This window comes from Cannabis sativa, chromosome 4 (assembly GCF_029168945.1).
Source record: "Cannabis sativa cultivar Pink pepper isolate KNU-18-1 chromosome 4, ASM2916894v1, whole genome shotgun sequence".
In the NCBI taxonomy this organism is placed as follows: Eukaryota; Viridiplantae; Streptophyta; class Magnoliopsida; order Rosales; family Cannabaceae; genus Cannabis; species Cannabis sativa.
In genome coordinates this window covers 68548360-68569498 of record NC_083604.1, presented here as the reverse complement: position 1 = coordinate 68569498, position 21139 = coordinate 68548360, and the positions used below count along the sequence as shown (strand labels likewise).

At 35.2% G+C, this 21139-nt stretch overlaps 2 protein-coding genes across 2 annotated transcripts; one reads left to right on the top strand and one right to left on the bottom strand.

The window, feature by feature from the left end:
- Positions 1 to 10749: 10749 nt before the first annotated feature.
- Positions 10750 to 11133, bottom strand: LOC133037103 (uncharacterized mitochondrial protein AtMg00310-like). The gene has a single exon (XM_061113923.1). It carries the CDS (start codon positions 11131 to 11133, stop codon positions 10750 to 10752), a length of 384 nt encoding a protein of 127 aa, XP_060969906.1.
- Positions 11134 to 18835: 7702 nt separating this feature from the next.
- LOC115712033 (uncharacterized protein At5g65660) lies at positions 18836 to 19738 on the top strand. Its single transcript, XM_030640239.2, has 2 exons — positions 18836 to 19221; positions 19348 to 19738. Exons 1-2 carry the CDS (start codon positions 18994 to 18996, stop codon positions 19513 to 19515), a joined length of 396 nt encoding a protein of 131 aa, XP_030496099.1. The 5' UTR covers positions 18836 to 18993; the 3' UTR covers positions 19516 to 19738.
- Positions 19739 to 21139: the final 1401 nt, after the last annotated feature.

Here is a 21139-nt window from a genome sequence, read left to right as displayed (position 1 = left end):
AAAGTTCGTAGTCTATTGTGACGCATCCAAACAGGGTTTGGGGTGTGTATTGATGCAAGCCGATCGGGTCATCGCTTATGCCTCCCGTCAGTTAAAGGATTATGAACAGCGATACCCGACTCATGATTTAGAACTGGCCGTAGTGGTTTTTGCACTGAAGATTTGGCGGCATTACCTTTATGGGGAGAAGTGTGAGATCTATACCGACCATAAAAGTCTCAAGTATTTCTTTACTCAGAAAGATTTGAACATGAGACAAAGGCGTTGGTTGGAATTAGTGAAGGACTATGACTGCGAGATCCTCTATCATCCCGGAAAAGCCAATGTAGTGGCTGATGCCCTGAGCAGAAAGGGTCCCGGGCAAGTAGCTAGCATGGTTCAGATCTCACCTCAGCTAGCAGAGGATATGGTTAGATCCAGCATTGAGTTTGTGGTAGGTCAGCTTCACAACTTGACGCTGCAATCTGATCTGTTGGAAAGAATAAAAGTCGCTCAGATGACAGATCCGGAGTTAGTGAAAATTCGAGATGAGGTGTTGGCTGGTCAAGCCAAGGACTTTTCAGTGTCAGATAGTGGGATGCTTTTGTATAAAGCCAGGGTTTGTGTTCCGAACAGTGTGGAACTGAGAAATGAGATCTTTGAGGAGGCTCATTCTACCCCGTATTCTCTGCATCCCGGCACCACCAAGATGTACCAAGATTTGAAACCGTACTTCTGGTGGAGCGGTACGAAGAAGAATTTGGTAGAATTCGTATCGAGATGCCTCACGTGTCAGCAGATTAAGGCTGAACATCAGAGACCAGCAGGGTTGTTGCAGCCTCTAACCCTACCAGAATGGAAATGGGAAGATATCGCGATGGATTTTGTGGTCGGGTTACCTAGGACCACGGGTTTGTATGATTCCATCTGGGTAGTGGTGGACCGATTTACGAAATCTGCTCATTTTCTGCCGGTTAGAACAACGTTCACAGTGGATCAGTTGGCAGAACTGTACGTCAGAGAGATAGTAAGACTTCACGGGGTACCGAAGTCTATAGTTTCGGACAGGGATCCGAAATTCACCTCCAAATTTTGGCAAAGTTTGCAACGGGCAATGGGTACAAAGCTAAAATTCAGTACAGCATTCCATCCTCAGACAGATGGTCAGTCCGAAAGGACAATTCAGATATTGGAGGACATGTTGAGAGCCTGTGTTATGGACTTTGAAGGCTCATGGAGTAAGTATCTACCGTTGATAGAATTCTCTTACAACAACAGTTATCAGAGTACGATAGGGATGGCTCCCTATGAACTGTTGTACGGTAGGAAATGCAGATCCCCTATCTACTGGGATGAGACAGGGGAGAGGAAATACCTGGGTCCAGAGTCAGTTCAGCGGACCAATGAGGCGATAGAGAAGATAAAAGCTAGAATGCTTGCCTCACAGAGCAGACAAAAGAGTTACGCAGATCCGAAACGCAGAGACGTTGAGTTCCAAGTAGGGGAACATGTATTTTTACGAGTATCTCCGATGAAGGGGATTAAACGTTTCGGGAAAAGAGGCAAGTTATGCCCTAGATTTACAGGACCTTTCGAGATTCTCGAGAAGATAGGTCAAGTGGCATATCGGTTAGCATTGCCTCCAGCCTTATCAGCAGTGCACAACGTATTCCATGTCTCGATGTTGAGAAAATACGTTTCAGACCCCTCTCATATACTCAGTTATGAGAGTCTTCGGCTCGACGGATATGACATATGAGGAACAACCAGTGCAGATCCTGGATAGAAAGGATAAAGTCCTTCGGAATAAGACCATAGCATTGGTCAAGGGTCTCTGGAGAAACAGTACGGTGGAAGAAGCCACCTGGGAGCTAGAGTCAGATATGAGAGCTCAATATCCAGAGTTATTCAGGTTAGATTTCGGGGACGAAATCCTTTTAAGGGGGGGATAGTTGTAAAGCCCGCTTAGTTAATTTGGAAATTATCAGTTGATTGTGATTAATTATGAAATTATTTATAGCTATTTAAATAATTTATTATTGTTATTTATGGAATTCAGAAATGCATGATTATGTTATCAGTAGTTTTTATATTTTGCATTTCCGGTGTCCGGTATTTTGGAACTCGGCGTTTGGCTCAGTAGAAATCACAACTTAGCATGTTATTAGTTTGGGGACGGGTTTTAGACATTGGGAATGTCGGGAATGGCCGGGAATTTAGAATTTCCCAAAAATACCCCTTTAGTATGATTTATGTGATTTTATGGTGGAGGGGCAAAATGGTCTTTTTGCCCCATTAGTATTTTGTCTCTTGTGATTTTATGAAATGGAAAATAAATGTTATTTGTTTATTTTAGTTGGCTGAAATAATATGGTAAATGCCTTTTAATCTCTTTTTCTCTTAAAATCCACACTTAGTCAAATTAGAAAGAAAATTTCAAAACTCACACACTCAAAGCTCTCTCTCTTTTTCGGTTGGGTATTGGGGATTCAAAGGCTGGGTTTTTCAAGCTTGATTCATCACTTTTTAGGAACTCTTGATTGTGGTATGTATCTCTTACTTGTCCTTCTTGGTCTTCTTGGAATTTTTGATAAAAAAAATGAGTTAATGCATGTTAATTTGAATGTTGTTGCTGCTGAGTTTGATTGTTGATTTCTGAGGTTAAATCATGATTTTTAGATGTTAATTAAGCTACTTGTGGTGTATGATTCCTAGGTTGAGCATGCTAGAATTTTCTTATGCAAAAGTTTGGTTTTCAAAGTAAAAATTGAGAAATTGGTGGTTGTAGTTGTTGCATGAACTAGGTTTTGTTTTCTGCAGTATTTCTATGCTTGATTATGTGATTCTAAGCTAGCTTGAGGCTTGTGAGTGAGCTTTAACCAAGTTTGAGTTTTTACTCAAAGCTTGGAGCTCACATGGTGATTTTTGAATCTGTGATTTCTGGGTTAGTTTGAGGCCTTAGAAATGTTCTAGGGAAGGTATAGAACAGGTCTGGAAAGTTTGGATCAATTTGGGGTTGAATTGGTCGAGTTATGAAAATTTGGGTTTGCTGCCTGCGAGGAACCGGAATTCCGGTTGTGCATCCGGAATTCCGGATGAGGGTTCTGAATTTTCCAGAACCGGAATTCCGGTTGGGCAATCGGTCTACCGGTTGGGGAAAATTCAGGGACCCTAGTTTTCCTCGTTTTTATGTTTTAGGGGGTATTGCCATGCTTTTTATCGATAGGGAAACTTTTAGTTCCTAGTTTTAGTCCCCGGGAAGTGATTTAGCGTGTCACTTATAGCGTTGTGATTTTTATGGTTTAGGAGCCGATGTCCGCCGCTCGGCTTCGATTCCGGTCGGGTTGACGGCACACACGAAATCGGAATCCGGAGTAAGATTAGTATAACAGTATGCATATGTAGATTACATGTTTAGCGTGCATGTAGGAAGCCTATTAGATTACATTAGTTGTTTGGTGGCTTCGAACCATCCAACCCTGTCACGTCGGTACGAGTGGAGTATGACCAAGACGGCGGAGTATGACCGGTTTGACCGATCAGGCTGACACTTGTTTGGTGGTTCCGTGCTATTGACGTATCCCGTCGGTACGGTGGAGTATGACTAGCGGCGGAGTATGACCGGTTCGACCGATCGGGAGGATATAGTAACACGTCGGTACGAGTGGAGTATGACCAAGCGGCGGAGTATGACCGGTTCGACCGATCAGGTTGTTACGTGTCAATAGTACCGTCCCTATGAACGTTCAGAACTCAGTACCATGTTGGACATGGCAGTAGTGGCTCAGTACCATGTTGGACATGGCAGTAGCGGGACTCAGTATCGTGTTGGACACGGCAGTTAGCATTATGTATGAGTATTATTATGCTTTTCTTACTGAGTCTGTCGACTCACAGTTTACGTTTATGTGTAGGTAAAGGCAAGGCTTTAGCTGATGGACCGTGAGTGAGCTTATGAGATTGTACATGTCGGGGCGGTTAGGCCTGGAGCGTACGATCCTCAAGACAGCAAGGCTGAATTTTTGTAACTGGTCGTTAGACGACTTTTATTTTTATGTAATGGTTAAACAGTTAAACCTTTTTGTAAATGATTTTATAATCGGGATCCCGAGTCTTTTGTAATATGGTTTATAAGTTTAATTAAAAAGCAAAATTTTAATTAATCACGTTTTTCCATAAACCTCGTTGATTAGCAACGAGCTGCACAGTACGTTTAAAAATCACGTAATACGCCTAAGGTAGTTAGGGTGTTACACTAACCCTATGTGACATTCTATAAATACAAGGTAAAGGCTTCAGGAAACACACAAAACACATTTGCATTCTTTTCCTTTCACTGAAATTTTCCTGAGCCGCCACTTTCACTCTCTCTTTCTTCTTCTCTGTTTCGAAACCTCTAAGTGATAGAGTAGTGCCCACACACAGCAAATAGTACCTCAATCATAGTGAGGAAGACTGTGAAGAATTCAGATTCAACAAAGAAGGACATTCAGGCTCAGATCTTGATTATACTCTGCAACAGAAAGGAATCAAGGGATAGAGATCTGAGTGGAAGGAGACATATTATTCCGATGCACCCAGTGTAAGGTTTCTCATACTTTATATGTGTTTATTTATATTCGTTTTAGAAGTTCATATTTAGGTTGTTAATCAACACACTTGTGAGTAGATCTAAGATCCTGGTAAAATAATTCCAACAGAGATCAGTAAAATACCTTTCAATTTTAGAAATGATGTCATCCATTGTCCACTTTTGTTCCATTGTCAAAAAACATGTGGTTGATTCGATTGGTACTTCTCCTATTAGAAGCAAATCTATAGAAGAAACGAGTGTTTTTAACTCTAGACTGAAGCCAATTACAAGTATATAAGAAAGTATAAAAATTTATTGAAAAATAAGAGGTTGTTTAAATGTGTTTTCAGTTTTTTAGTTTTCTTATGTTTTTAAAACTGAGAACAGAAAACGGTTTTTTTTTTTATCATTTTAAAAATGTAATGGTGTTTGTTTCATGTTTTTTGAAACTATTTTTAATTCTTTTTTTACAAAAAAATATTAAAATTCTACACCATACCATGACATGAACCCATCGAACTCCGGTCTCAAACTCGAACCTAGACCCAAGCCCAAACCCGGACCTAAACTCGAACTTGGAACTAGATCCGGACACCAGACCCAATCCCTGACCCCAAACACAGACCTGGACCCAGACCCGAACTAGGACTCGGACCTGAGTTGGGGTTTAGGTCTAGTTTTGGGGTTCGGGGTACGGGTCCTAGTCTGGGTCAAGCCGGGGTTTGGGTCGAGGTCCAAGTTTGGGGTCCAGGTGTTGGTCTGGGGTTTGGGGTCCTGGGTTCGGGTCTGGGGTTCGGGATCCGTGTCAGTGTTCGAGGTTGGGGCCTGGGTCTAGATTTGGGGTCCAAGTTGAGGTCTGGGGAATGGGGTTCAGCTTCTGGGGTCTAAGGTCGAGATCGAGGTTTGGGTTCGGGGTTCAGGGTTTGTGGTCAAGGTCTGGGTCTGGGATTTAGGGTCCAGGTCTGGGTATGGGTCTGGGTCCTAGGTCCAAGTTCGGATTAGGATCTGGGTGAGGGTCCAGGTTTGGGTTCGGGGTTCGGGGTTTGAGTCGGGGTTTGGGTCAGGGTCTAGGATCCAGGTCTGAGTTTGGGTCCGGGTCCAGGTCCGGGTCTGGGTCTGGGTTTGGGTTCGGGTTTGGGTTTGGGGTCTAAGTCTGAGTCTTGGTCAGGATCGGGGTTAGGGTCGAGGTATGGGGTTCGGGTTTGGGTTCTAGTCTAGGGTCCAGGGTCCTGAGTTCGGTACAGGTTCGGGGTCTGGGTCCTGGTCTGAGTTTGGGTTCGAGATTGGGGTTGGGGTTCGGGTCGGGGTCTGGGGTCAGATTTCAGGGTTTAGGGTCCAAGTTCGGGGTCTGGGTCGGGGTCCGAGCTTGGGTTTGAGGTCTAGGTCCGAGTCTAGGTCGAGGTCGGGGTCTGAGGTTCAGTTCAGGATTTAGGGTCCGGGGTCCAAGATTTGGGTCTCGGTCCGGGGTCTGGGGTCCTGGTCCAGGTCAGGGTCTAAGTCTATTTCTGTGTGTGGGGTTCGGGGTTCGATTCTGGGTTGGGGTCAGGGTCGAGGTTGGAGTCGGGGTTCGGGTTCGGGTTTGAGATTTGGGGTTTGGATCTAGGTCCGGGTTAGGTTGGATTCGGGGTCCTGGTCTGGGTCTGGGGTTCGGGTATGGGTCCAGGGTCTAGGGTTTGGGTTCGGGTATGTGAGCAAAAATATAAAATATAATATGTTAGACAAAAAAAATATTTTTAAAAATTAAAAACTACATTTTGATGTTTCTTGTTTTTTATTTTATAGTTTTTTGAAACTCAGTTTTTAAAAAAAAATGTTTTTTCTTAAACCTTTAAAAAGGTTATATAAGTTGAAATCATCAATCTAAGTTCTTCAACAACCTGTGATTTCTCCTCTATACATAAGTTCTAGCAGATTTTTCCGCACTACACTTTGACAGTGGTCTATCTCACTCACAGCATATAGCTTCAACATACAAGACTTTACAGTTTTTTACCGCAGTTACTAAGAGATCAACGATGGGGGGCAAGAGCAGTTGAGCTCAAATAATATCAACAAAATTTCAAACATAATAGCAATAAAGGTGATGGTTAATGATCAAGCATCACCAACTATTCTAATCAAAACCTGCCTTAAACAGAGTGGGTCACTCCCTAAGAGATCTGGAGCCATGCAAGTAGTTCATGTATCGCTTCAGGTGAGCCAACAACGCTCACTGTGGTAAAATCAGACTACCACTCACAGTCAAAATTACCTCGTAGGAAACATCACTATGAATACTTTCATAGTAATCGACACCAAGTCTCATTGGAAGGTCAACACCTAACGACCTTTGAGCCATCTCAACTATCTACCACTTGTTTATTAAGTTCTCAACATCAATTTATATAGATCGTCTCTTTGGCAACCAAAGAGTAGCATGTGAATGTTACAACACAACATTAAAGTTCGCCACGAAGACCTCCTCTGCTGTGATAGCCGAGGGGATGAGGAAGACCTCCTCTATTGTGCTAGCATCAAGGAAAAGTAGAAGACTTCTTTCACTGTCGAGATAGCCAAGGGGACAAAGAAGGTCTCTTCCGTTGTGTAGAAAGGACAATGAAGACCTTTAAAGTTAATACCAAGGATAAAATGGAGATAGCACCTACAATCACTTTAAAGTGCACCCGAGACGGGTAAAACATCACCCTCATCTTAGGAATATTAATTCAAGAGTTGGTCACATCCTCAGTTAATCAAAGAATAGCCAACGAAACTTGTGTATAGACATATAATGATTAAACTAATATACAGAGTAAGTAAATTAATGTACTCATTTAACTCGTGTCATTTTAAAAAATATGACTAGAAATTTCCTCCATGATAATTTTCTTACGATTTTAACTCACCTTTAGCAATGGACTCTTTGAACTCTTCAAAGTTTGTTAGGACGTAGAAGTGTATGGTTGAGAAAGTAGAGATAAGTGTGAATGATATAAAGTGCATGGGGAATAATCTCAAAACCAATTGACAGTGGGAGGAGTAGCTTATTCATCTTATATATTTTATTATCTTTTCACATATCAGCAATGTGAAACTCTCTAACACCCCCCTCAAGATGGTAGCTATTTTATTTGCTCACCATCTTGGATAACTCGATCATAAGCACATTTTTTTTTGGCTCACTATCCCCGGTCACAAGTGGCTCTTTTGCTCTACTTTTTGGATCATCATTTTTGAATTTTTTGTGGCTTTTTTTTTTGGCTCACTATCCCCGAATTACAAGTGACTTTCTTGACTTTGGCTCTTGGATCAGTTATTTTTGGATTCTACTTCGATCAGTTTTTTTTTGGGATTGGATAAGGTGCATACGATTCCATCTCAAAACTAATTGACAATGAAGGGAGTAATCTATTCATCTCTCTAACAAATTTCACACTCATGTCTTAATTTTATAGTTTAACACAATATTACAAGACTAAATTATCAGTCGGCATGGGGGAGCTTCGACATTGTTTTTTATGACTTTTTTTTTTCAAAATAAATCATTTAATAATACAAGACTACAAAGTTATTCTATCTTTTTTGTCTAATTTTTCTATTTGTCATGTTAAGCGATCTGCTAACAAGGCCGCCCACTATTTGGCTCGCGGCTCTTGTTATTGGTCTGATCGTAGTTTTTCGGAGAGTACTCTTCCCAGTACTCTCAAATCTCTTATAATTGCGGATTTGGTTTGCTAATAAATTATCCATTCTCATTCAAAAAAAATAAAAAATACAGTCTTAAACTAGCAAATAGAAAACTCACTACAATAAGAAACTCTTGCTAAGAAATGAGAAATAAGAAATAAAAAATAAATAAAAAAAGCTCAAAACAAAAACTACTCTTTTCTTTGTAGCCGTCCAATATTAGTTTTTTAATAAGTAAAAAAGTCGAAATAAAGAGAGAAAAAAGAAAAGTGAAAACACTCCCTCCGGTTTCAGCAAAATAAAAAAGAGTACAAGACAGGAAAACAAAATAAAAATCCCATTCAGTGGGGCCTTCCGAACAAGTACATGTTTTTATTTTTAAAATATCAATAAACCTCATGATTCAATAAAACCATTATATACGTACACACATACATCTCACTTTTTAGCACCAATCATACAACTTTTAGATTTAATTTGTTTCTTGGAAAAAACTGACAGCTAATGCCCATTTTCTTTATCTTTTTTATCTTCCCCTATAAGAGTTCTTTCTACTTCCCCATTTACTTATTTTATCAAATTTAATTGTATATATGATTTGTGAAAAGACATGAATAGAGATTGAGTAATGTGTATACTTAGAATTTATTTTGTTAGTTGAATGAAAGAAAAAAATATTAACAAAATATATAATAAATAATTATTAGCATATTTACTATAATATATATTATTTTAATATTTTATTTATTATTTTCTAAAATAAGGGTAAATACCATTTTGGACCCTGTATTTTGCAAAAGTTACAGATTAGACCCTGTGTTTTGTTAAATGACAAAATGGACCCTGTATTTTCTAAAATAGTAAAAATAAGACCCTGAGCTTAATTTTTGACAACTTTTTTTTTTAATACAACCAACTTGAAGACAATACTTAATACGAACAGATACAAAAAATGTAAACAGTTTTGTCATAGCACTTTTAGATCGGATTATAATTAAACTTTATTTTGACAAAAAAATCAATTCAGGGTCCTATTTGTACTATTTTAGAAAATACAGGGTCCATTTTGTCATTTAACAAAACACAGGGTCCAATTGGTAACTTTTGTAAAACGGATGGTCCAAAATGGTATTTACCCTCTAAAATAATAATAATGAATTTTTTTTTTATTTAAGTATTTATATATTATAATACATAAATTAAGATTGGAACTAAGGATCTCCAATATACACATATCTTTTTATAGCGCTAACCTCAAGTGGTTATAATGGAATGATTTAGGTACTTTTTTTTTTTTTTTTTTTGAAAGAAACGTCGCAATATATCTAAATAAATGAGTTAGACCTCGCGGTCATTACAAAACAGATAGTCAAGGATGGAGGAAATCTCCACCATACCCGAAATGTTCCGAGCAAAGGCTCATTTGGCTACATTATGAGCCGCAAAATTACAACATCTAGAAATAAAGAAAAATTACAACATAGGAATTGTTTAGAGAGATGATTACAAATGGAAATATAATTATCTAAACACCAAAAAGAATCTTTCTCGGTAAGTGCGTTGATAACCTTTTGCGAATCACTCTCAATCAGAACAAAAAGATGTCTTTTCCCGACCGCCGATTCTAAAGCCAACCGACATGCCTCCGTTTCACCAATCAAAGGGTCCACAAAGTCAAGAAGCTTGGCAGCAACCCACAAAACTGTCCCTGAATGATCCCTTGCCAAAGCCGCCACACACATAGAGTTGCAACCGACCTTAACATCGCAATTGATTTTGATCTAGTCTACCGGAGGAGGGGACCAACCAGGAGACACCAAAGCCACCGCCGGTTCAAACAAACAAGACACATAATCTGTGTAACAAAAGGAGATAGAATCAATAGCATGATTAATGTTACTCGAGGAGTTATTATGTACCTTTCATTGCAGGTCTTCCAGATTGTATCCACAATTATCGAAGCATACAAGAACAATCTGTCAGTATCCACTCCTCTAGACTTTAAGTTCCAGATAAATGTAACCCAATCCCAGACTCGGGCACCAGACTCAAGCACCGGATAAACTGCCCAAGGGGAAGATCTCTAAAGATGGTACGCGAAGCTGTAATATAGGAGAAGGTGTTCCATCGTTTCTTCATCCGCCCCACACAGAGGGCAAGTTGTGTCTTCAATGCTCATTCTCCGAGAGAGAATAACACGAGTCGGCAGGGCACCCGAGAGAATGCTCCACCAAAGAACTTTATGCCTCTCCAAAATTTTTGAGTTCCAGAGTTTGTTCCATCTAGCAGGGGCAACAACACAATCAGGATCTCTCTCTAAAGCTTGAAGCAAGTAGGCGGACTTCGTAGTAAAGTGACCATTAGCCTCTTTTGTCCAAATCCACTTGTCTTTCCCGATGCCACTCGGTCTCCCCCCTTTAATGATGTTGGCAATAGTTTCTGAATCAAAGAGGGTTCGGAGAAGCGGGATGTTCCAATCTCCGTTATCATGAATAAGATCAGCTACTTTAGTCACCCCTCCTTAGTTGTGGCTATTGGCCTTTGGGTAGAACCCCTTGCCGCGGGTCAGTCCAGATATTAGTCTCTTTCCCATCAGAAATCTTTTTACACACACCTTTCTTCAGGATATCTTTGGACTCCGCCACATTCTTCCAAAACCAAGAGTCTGAACTTTTAAAAGAGCACTCCAAGAACGGCTTTCCTCTTAAGTACTTAGCTTTAAGAACTTTACAACATAAGGATTGCTCATCATTGAGGAGAGCCCAACCCCACTTGGCCAATAACGCTTGATTCATTTCAAGAGTCTTTCGAAAACCAAGCCCACCTCTAGATTTTGGGAGGCATAAGCGGTCCCAAGCCTTTAAGCATAAGCCTCGATTCCCTTGTTCACAACCCCACCAGAAGTCTCTGATCATCCCATCAATTTCGGATGCCAATTTTTTTTGAAAGTTTGGTCGTTTGCATAGTGTAAATAGGCATAGCTAGCCCAACAGACTTGATTAAAGTAGCCCGCCCCGCTTTTGAGAGAGATTTTAGCTTCCACCCATGAAGCTTTGCGACCAGGTTATCAAGAATGAAGTTAAAGTCTGCATCCTTATTCTTGGATCGAAATAGTGGTAGGCCCAGGTTGTTAATGTTGGAAGAGGCCAGATTGAGTCCAAGATTTTGCATAATGCCTCTTTTCATGCCCTCCGTGGTATTGTTACTGAAAAAGATAGATGTTTTTAGTTTGTTGACACTTTGCCCGACCAATCACAAAACTGTTCAATGCATTGCCAAACTCCTTTGGCCTCAGCAATCGTCACCTTTCCTACAAGGATAAGATCATCAGCAAAGAAAAGATGTGTGAGTTTAGGGCCATTTCTGCTTAATTTGATCCCTCCAATAGTGCCAGAGTCCAATGCCTTCTCAAGAATTCGAGACAAGATATCCGCTGCCCAAATAAAGAGATACGGGGATAGAGGATCCCCTTGCCTTAGCCCACCCTCCGGGATTATCCTGCTCACCTTTTCCCCATTGAGATACAAATTAAACGTCGAAGTGGAGATACAGTGGTAAACCCAATTGCGAAACTTATCAGGGGCCTTAAAACTTCGGAGAACGTGATCAATAAATTGCCAGCTTAGTTTATCATAGGCCTTGACGAGATCAATTTTGATAGCAAATAAACCCTCCATCCCTTTTTTGAGCTTAAAGGAATGGATGATTTCTTGAACCAGCACATTATTGTCATGGATACTACGACCCGGAACAAAAGCTGCTTGGGTAGGGCAAATCAGTCTGGAGAGCACTGGTCTAATTCTATTGGCGATGATTTTAGAGATAACCTTATAGACCACATTGCAAAGAGCAATAGGTCTAAACTGCGTAACTCTATTAATTAGCCACCTTGGGGATAAGGATGACATTTGTCGCATTGATCCCCTTATGCATTGTCCCAGAATTAAAAAAGTCTTCAACCGCTTCACAAAAGTCACCTCCAACAGAGCTCCAATAATGTTTAAAGAAGAAGACAGACATGCCATCAGGACCCGGGGCCTTCATACTACCCATGGAGAAGAGAGTCTGTCTAATTTCCTCATGCTCCGGAACCAAAACAAGGTCAGTTCGCTCCCTTGGAGAGAGATGATCCATAATTAGGTGATCCAGACACTCTAAAGGACCCTGGATCGGGTTACCAAAGATGTTACCCATGAATTTCAAGAATTCATTACCCATCTCCGATCTGTTAGTCAACCAACGACCATTTTTACTCAGGATACTCTCCACCATATTTCTCCTATTGCGGATTGTGACCGCAATGAAAAACAATTTTGAACATTTATCCCCCTCCTTAATCCAAGAGATTCTTGATCGTTGTTGCCAATAAAGAGTCTTCTGCCTTAAAGACCCATTGAGAGCCTTCCTGACCTCAACCTCCTGGGCCCAACTCCTAGAACAGCAGGCATACTTTGAATATTCTTGAGTTGGCTTTCCAGTTGAGAGATACACATGTCCAATTTACCAAATTGCAGTTTATTCCATCTACTAAGACTAAGACGGGTAGCACCCACTATCTTGGAAAATCTAACCAGGGCCCAGTCATGAGTAACTGAAGTCCAAGCATTGTCCACAACCAGCGCGCTACGTGGGTCCCTTGTCCACCAAGCCTCAAAACGGAAAGGTCGAGCAGTACTAGCTTCCGGAATAGTAGTACAAATATAGACTATTTGTTTGGATATCTAGTACAATTTTTTAATTTTTTTCTTTTTATAATAATGTATATTGTACTTAGTTAAAAATATATGTAAATGTGTGAAAATGGAACTTAAATATTTTTTTTTTGCACATGTGTAGTGTAATATTAAAAAATTTTAGACTAAAGAACTCCAAGACCCATAAAATATATACAAAAATAACATTTAAAATGGTATAGTATAAATTAAATAGATTTTTTTTTATGTTCTCCATGAGATCATTTATTTGTATAGAATTAGGATTTTTTTATAAGGTAGTACTAGTTTATTTTTCAATTTTCCTGAAGCGTTCTTAACTTATGTTCATAATCATAAATTAGTAGTACATACATTCAAGGTAATTTATGTTCATAATCATAAATTAGTAGTACATGCATTCAAGGTGGATGATAAACTATTTTAAATAATTCTCCATATTTTTTCTTAATGTATTTTACTCTTATTAATTTTTAATGGAAGTTTTGTTCATTTTTTATTATTAAAAAAAAAAAAAAAAGAAATGGTGTAGTACAAATTTTCCTAAAAAATACATAATTAATTGCACATACCAACATCATTTTCAAAGTATTAATGAATTTGACTCTGTCCATTTTATTGCTTCAAATACCGTTATATCTTTGTATTATTTTTAAAATGTATAAAGAAATTAAAAAATATTTTTTTCTTCTATTATGCCTGAGCTTTTCTTTTATATTTTTTCTTCTACTCTTTTTTCTCTCTCCTAGCTAGTAGCTAAAACCTTTTTTTTTGTGTAAATAGAGGTAAAACGCACACACACACATATCTTTATATATTAAAAGTGTCTATCTAACGGCATTTCTTGGTTTAACAGAATATACTTAAGAATATTTTGTTAAATTTAACGATTAGGTTTGATCTCCCGTTAACAAATAAACCCAATAATTAAACCCAAAAATTAAACAATCTTTTAAATATTAATAATCTCTTTTTAAATTAAAAAAATCATCCTAGCCCCATATCTCTCTAACAAACCTATCTTGGGAGAATATTAATAATTTTTTTTTTATTTATTTACCCCTAAAATTAACCTCACGTTATCTACCAACAAAATAACAAATAAAAATATTTAATAAAATTAAAATAAACGAAGACCCCTAAAATTCCTCCAAGAAAAGTTCTAACCACCAGTCCAAATTCTCTTTTCGAAACCAACTCCACCATGCATTGAAATCCTTCTAGATCTCATCGTGTAAACTGATATATATTAAACACAATACTTAAAAATTTATATATTCAAATTTTATTATTTTTTGGTTCATATTTTCTGGTTTACTTTATTCAGTTCCTAGCTACTTAAACTCATTATGTTGATGATGGTATGCAGGTGACATATGGGTGTAATGCACAGAGTTAGTGCGTCGAACAAATCAATTTACAAATCTCTTTCGGGAGTCTACAGAGAGTGATTTGGTACACAATGACATTGAACATGCTCTTTGGTCATATATGATGGAACTTGGAGATTCTAAAATAATTGGTAGTTCTAAAATTTTGCTGACGAGGTAAAATATAAATCATTTTTTTTTTTGAGGTTAAATTTTTGAGTACATGTTTGTTGCATTTGTTATGGCAACAGTCCAGTTGATTAAATATTTTGATTTTTTTAAGATACTTAGATTTATTATATATTTTTTAAAAACTAATTTATATTTAAAATAATTTTTTTTAAAAAATAATTTATTTATTAATTTATAATCAGTGAATATTATTTATGATATTTTTTCATTCACTTATTCTTTTCTCAACTTTTGCTCTTTATTTCTCAGAAATTTTATATCCATTATTTTGTTGAATGTGATCTAATATATCCAAAGGTCTAATCTATATGCAGGATTGTATGTGATGTTGCAAACTCTTCTCTCACATTCCTGAAATTATCTGTGCATAATTTTTCATTTGATATGTAACCATGTCCATGCCCCTTCTATCTTTGTATTTTCACATCTTATAACAATAATATATTAAGATTTTGTAAAATAAAATATTATAAATTAATTTTCCAGAAATATTATATCTATATATTTTGTATTTTCACAGTTAACAATAATATCTAGATTTTTAAAAAAGAAATTAAAAATAATATTATAAATTAATTTTGTAGAAATATTACTTGTTTCTCCAAAAAATTGTAGAGAAATTGTTAACCATCAACAATCTAATTGATAAGAGGCATATATCTACTAATGTTGTTGCAATAGTTAAAAAAAAAATTCAAAAATGAAAATCTCAAATCTCATTTTAAAAATTAAAAAAAATATATTATTTAATTAAAAAAATTAAATAAATCAACCTAATTAAATTTAATTAAAAAAAAAACTAATTATACGTGCATTGCACGTAACATCAACCTAGTATATATATATATAAATAAATATATATTTTCTTTTCCAAAATTTTAAAAAGTTTTTTCAGCTAAACCATTTATTATTTTGACTCAAAAATTGTACAATTATAATCTATTTTTTATGATGATCATTTTGATATGTGGAAAGCATATATTTTTTTTCCGCTACAAAAACAAATGACCCGAAAAAGTAACTTTTAAGTTTCTTTTCTATATATCCAGCTAAGAAAAATAATTAAACTTTCAACTTCAACGAACTTTAATATATCAACCAATTTTATAAGTTACTAAGTAATAAGCTTATACAAATTAGCTTATTTTGTAACAATTTTGATATGTTTCTAAAATAAATATATGGCAATCACATAGTACTTAAAATTCAATACAACAACCACCATCACAAGTTACTCTATATTTTTTAGAATTAATTACATCTGAACATGTAAATATCAAATTGTTTAGGAAATTGTTGTTGTTGGTTATCTAAAACATCATATGATTTACATTAAAAAAAAAATAACCTCAAAGTATCTTAAACAATAAAATAACATAATATAGGTTGAAAATATAAAAAAGAAACAAAAAAGTTTCTTTTAATATTAATCATCATTTTTTGGAGACAGAAAAACATATATTTCTCACATTTTAAAATGATTATTTTATAATTTATATATGTATAAAATTCTAAAATAAATTTGTTAATAGAAAAGTAACCAATTGATATCTTATTCACATCAAAAGTAACTAAAAGGTTACTTTTTTCAAAACCCAAAAAGCGAAAATTTTTGGAAACGAGATTTTCTATTTTTTTCCATTTTCGGTAATTTTTTGGAATTCGATATGTATGCTGACGTGGCACAACGATATTTGCGCAAATAATTTTCTTAAAGATATTTTTATAAATAAAATAATTTTTAGGGATAATATTAAAAAAAACCCAAATTATTATGTTTCTTTCTCGCTCACTGCCGTGTATTGTGGAAGGGTATAGTTTTTTTTTTGTGAGTCAAGAAACCTGAGAATTAATCAACCCAATTGAATTGAGGGCCCGTTTAGTACGCAGGACTGGATTGGATTAGACAGGTTAATTTGTCCAATCCAGTGTTTGGGCATATTAGAAGTCTGGATAATTAATCCAGTTAACCTCATCTGTCTGGGATTATTTATCCCATCCAGCAGGGTGGGATAAATAATCCCATGCAGGTGAGATTTTTTTTTTATCGTTTTTTTAATTAAAATTTTATTAATATATTTTAAATTTAATAAGAATTTAAAGGAAATAATTATCGCACATTTATTTATACATTTTTTTTTATCAAAAACTTATTCATTAAAATTAGTAAAAATGTATAATTTTGAATTATTATACATAAGTTTTTAAAATTTAGAATATTATTAATTAAATAATAGTTACTTAAATTGATTCTAAGAAAAAAAATATGACAATAAAATTATATATTATTTTTAAATAACTAAAAAATTTATATAAATATTTTAAAAAATTAATATTTATATTAAATTAGTGATTAAATTAGTGTTTAAGATAAACAATTAAATATTATTCAAGTATTTTTATTTTACTATTTTAATTATTTATTAAATAAAAAATATGACAAAATATTTTATTATATATTTATGATATATTCTTAATTATATATGATATATTATTTTTTTGCTACAAATTATTTATTTATATTTATTTATTATTATATATTTTAATTTTAATTTATTATTATATATTTTTATTTAATTTATTTTTTTTTCTAAAAGGAAATAAATAAAATAGTCCAGTCCATTCTTAAACCAAACACAGGATTACTTTCAGCATAATCCAATCTTGTCCAGTCCAGTCCAATCCTTTTCAGTCCAATCCAGTCCAATCCTGCGTACCAAATGGGCCCTGATAGTTTTAACTTTTAATCCATCGTTTGCTTTAAAGATAAATAATAATAAAATTAAAAAAATCTATTATTTCCTCTAACTTCTCTTATCAAACAAACGGATACAATTTCAAATGTATAACCAAAAAGAATTATTACATAAAAAATATAAATTGACACTTTATTTATAAAAATATCTCCATAAAGTAAGGACAACATTATATGTTTTATGTGATTTTAATTACCAAAATACCACTTACACTATCACTTACGCAATCAGACGATGGTTGCAGGGTGGTTGCTGCGCGGTTGCGCGGTAGTTGCATCAGACGATGATTGCAAGGTAGTTGCTGGGCGGTTGGTCGAAGGTTGCATCATACGAAGATTTCAATCAGACGAAAGTTTCTGGGTGGTTGGCCAAATGTTGCATCAGACGAAGGTTTCAACCATACGAAATAACTGTTAGCAAAATGTTTATACAGCTGCTGTGAAACATTAAAAATCAGAACAGTGTTTCCACGTACGTAACTCTATCTACTATGATTTAATATGAACAAATTCATCATTAGAAATTTGGAAAACAATAAAAATACACCAGGCTAAATATTTTACTATAGTATTGATGTAATTTTTTTTGGATTATACTTGAGTTAGACTGTTTGGGAATTTCAGTTCAAATTTTTGAGATTTGCCTTTCATGGATCTAAAAATTAAAATCAGAGCATTAATTTTATGCAAATTAAGCTGAATTTTCGATTGAATTTTACTTTCATAGTAGTTTTTCTATACTTTTTTTTATGAATTTGAAATAACTCTTGTTTTGATTGATTCTGATCGTCTTCTCAGGTGAAGTCGTCATAATTAATGGTGGTTCTCTTTCTGGTTGAATTTTTGTTTCGGTTGCGTTGGGTTGCTGCGTGGTTACGCGATGGTTGCGCGATAGTTACCCAGGAAGCATGGATCCTAGGTTGAAGGTGTGCGTAAGTGGTATTTGTGTAATTTTTTTTATTTAGGCTGTATATTTATTTATTTGGCCAGCTAGAAATATTTTTGTAATATTGTTATTTTTTTTTTTGGGTTAAAACTCAAAAAAAAAAAAAAAAACTCATTTCCTTATTATTTATTTATTTTTTTTTTTGACAAAACTCATTTCCTTATTTATAAAATATTTAATATAAAATTATTATATTTTATAATTTTTTTTAGTAGTTCAAGGACGTATTGTTTAACTAGTATATATTTAAAAATATATAAATTTTAATCTAAGCTCAATATAGTATCACTTTAGTACTAAATTTACTCTTTTATATAATCTTTTTTGTTAAAAAAAAAATCAAATTTAAAGACTTGTCACTATACATCAAATTACACTATTTTTTATGAGTGTGAGTTAAAATGGTGGTTTGTAGTGGAGATGTATAATATAACACTCTTCTTTACATAAATGTAGTCTTTTCTTGAAGCGCAAATACACTCTTAAAGCAAGTAGGTCCCACCCTGATCCGTACCATGGCCCGGACATTAGGTGTACCTTTCCACGTACACACCTGTCCGAAACTAAAGTCCTTTTTACTAATTTTATTTTTAAAAAATTAATAATTTACTCCTCACTCTTTATAAATTGCAACCCAACTCCCTCTCAACTCCTATCAAAGCTTTCTCCAAAACTCAAAAACAAACCCTCTCAGAAGAATACAGGAGAGTTCTTTCCCTCCATTTTCTCTCTCCCCAAACACATGAGAGAAGAAACTTCTAGTATTATTACTAGTACTCTTACTCCTATTTTAAGAAGCAATGGAGAACCAAGATTTCTCTCCGCCACACGTGGACGCATCACGGCCGTCCCTGGGCTTCCCTCTCGGCACCGCCTTACTCTTAATCATCATCTTCAGCTTAAGCGGTATCTTCTCTTGTTGCTACCACTGGGACAAGCTCAGATCCCTCCGTAGATCTTTCGCTTCCGACGCCTCTGATTCTGCCGATCTCGAAAACGGCCCAATCAAACCCAACGCTTCTAATTCGGTAATTTTTCTTTATTTTTGGGTTATTTATGTAATTAACAAAAGTTTTCGGGCTCTCTTCGCAATTTTCCTTTTTTCTTTTTGGGATCTACTTAAGTACTGAAATGCAATTTTTGATATGTTGAAGGATTTGAAGGGAAACCAATGGCAGAGCTTGCCAGTTTTGATGCCTGGAGATACTGTACCGAAGTTTATAGCAATGCCCTGTCCTTGTGAGCCAATACGACATGAAAAGATTGTCGTTGATTTGCCCAAGCCTCCTAAGCCACCACGCTTTCCGGTGCCTCTCTATTAGCTAATACTACCCTCTTCTGGTGTACAGTTTAATGTTACAAAATTATTATATATAATATATATATGTTAAATTTAATTTAATTTTACTTCGTATATCATAAAAAAAATGCATGTGTTTTGTAAATGATAATTTATGATTACCAAATTTTTTCTTTGGTTGAAGTTATCATTTATTTTTTGAATTTTAAATCTGATTATTTCAATGATATTGTATCTTATCTCCTGATGGACAGCTCAGTTTTTATTTCTTTCCGTCTCTCTCTTTAAGAAAAATCTCGTTTGGGATTTTGGTAAAATAAAATTCTGAAAGTGACCCTTTGATAAAACAAAAAAGAAAATTAAAAAAAAATTATGTAATTTAGCTCATTTCGTCACAGTAAAAATATCAAATTCACCAAATAAATTCATTAAACTGGTTCCAAACTGAGCACAGTAAAGATATAATTAATGTGTTTTGGATATTATAATCAGAGAATAAGGAATATTATGCCTAAAAATTTGGCTTGTATATTTCGTAGCTTCTGGAAAGAAAATGTTTGTGTCTTTGAATTGATTGGTAGAGTTTCGATATTTGGTTGTGGATTTTTGTTTTCTATGATGGCTTTTGGAGTTCATAATAATGTAACATTCTTATAGTTTCTACGACCATTGGGAGTTTGAAAGGTCAAAATGTTTTTCTTTCTTATTTCCACTTTTTTCTCCCTCGTGATTGATCTGTACAGATACAGATATTTCTTCTTTACCTAAATTATTGTGAAAGAAGACCCAAAATTTGGTATCAACGACCCATATGGATCCCTGAACTTAGGAACACTTCTAATTAATGCTCAAAGCAACTTGCCCCATTTCTCATTCAAGCAACATTGCAATTTGCAATTCCAGCTTAAATTGGTCTAGTAAGCAGCCTTAGCTAATGATAGCTGGAAGGAAATCTTTCGTTGTTGGTGTTTTTTTTTTCTTAGTTAAAAAAAAAAAAAGAAAAATCTAAACCCATTTTGAGTGCACACTGCTTATTCCTTTTTACACATGAGAAGTGGAAAAAAGGCAAAATTTTCTTGAAACCCACTTCATAGTATGGTCTGCCATGCCCATCCCTCTCCCAAGGGCAGCTTGAAGTTTGACTACACTGTTACTTTGGTTTTTTTTTTTTTGCATAAAATAAATAAGAAAAAAAAAGATTGCAAAATGTCCTAAATAACAATTTTCAACTACTTTAATTAACATTTTTTCCTTTTGTTAACTGTAATTAACCATGTTTAGCAAATATATTAGATAAGCAATGTATAGCAATCGAAATTATGGTTTCTCCTCTAGTTTTCTAACACGAAAGCAACCTATTCATCAAACAATTTTTCATTGAGGCACTACAGCTCACTCTTTTCAATATTGTTTGTTTGTTTTTTTATTCTTTATAGAATTTCAATATTGTTTGCTGGGATAACAAAATCATATAAAACAGAAAAAACAGGAAGTGGCGTAGATGTTTTACCTAACTTTATATAAGTATATATAAAAAAAATTTCTTGTGTATTGAATTCTCTCACTTTGATTTGCAAACCGTGCCCAAAACACACCCCATAAATGAAAAATAAGTGATAGTGAAAGACAAATTTTATTAGTTATAT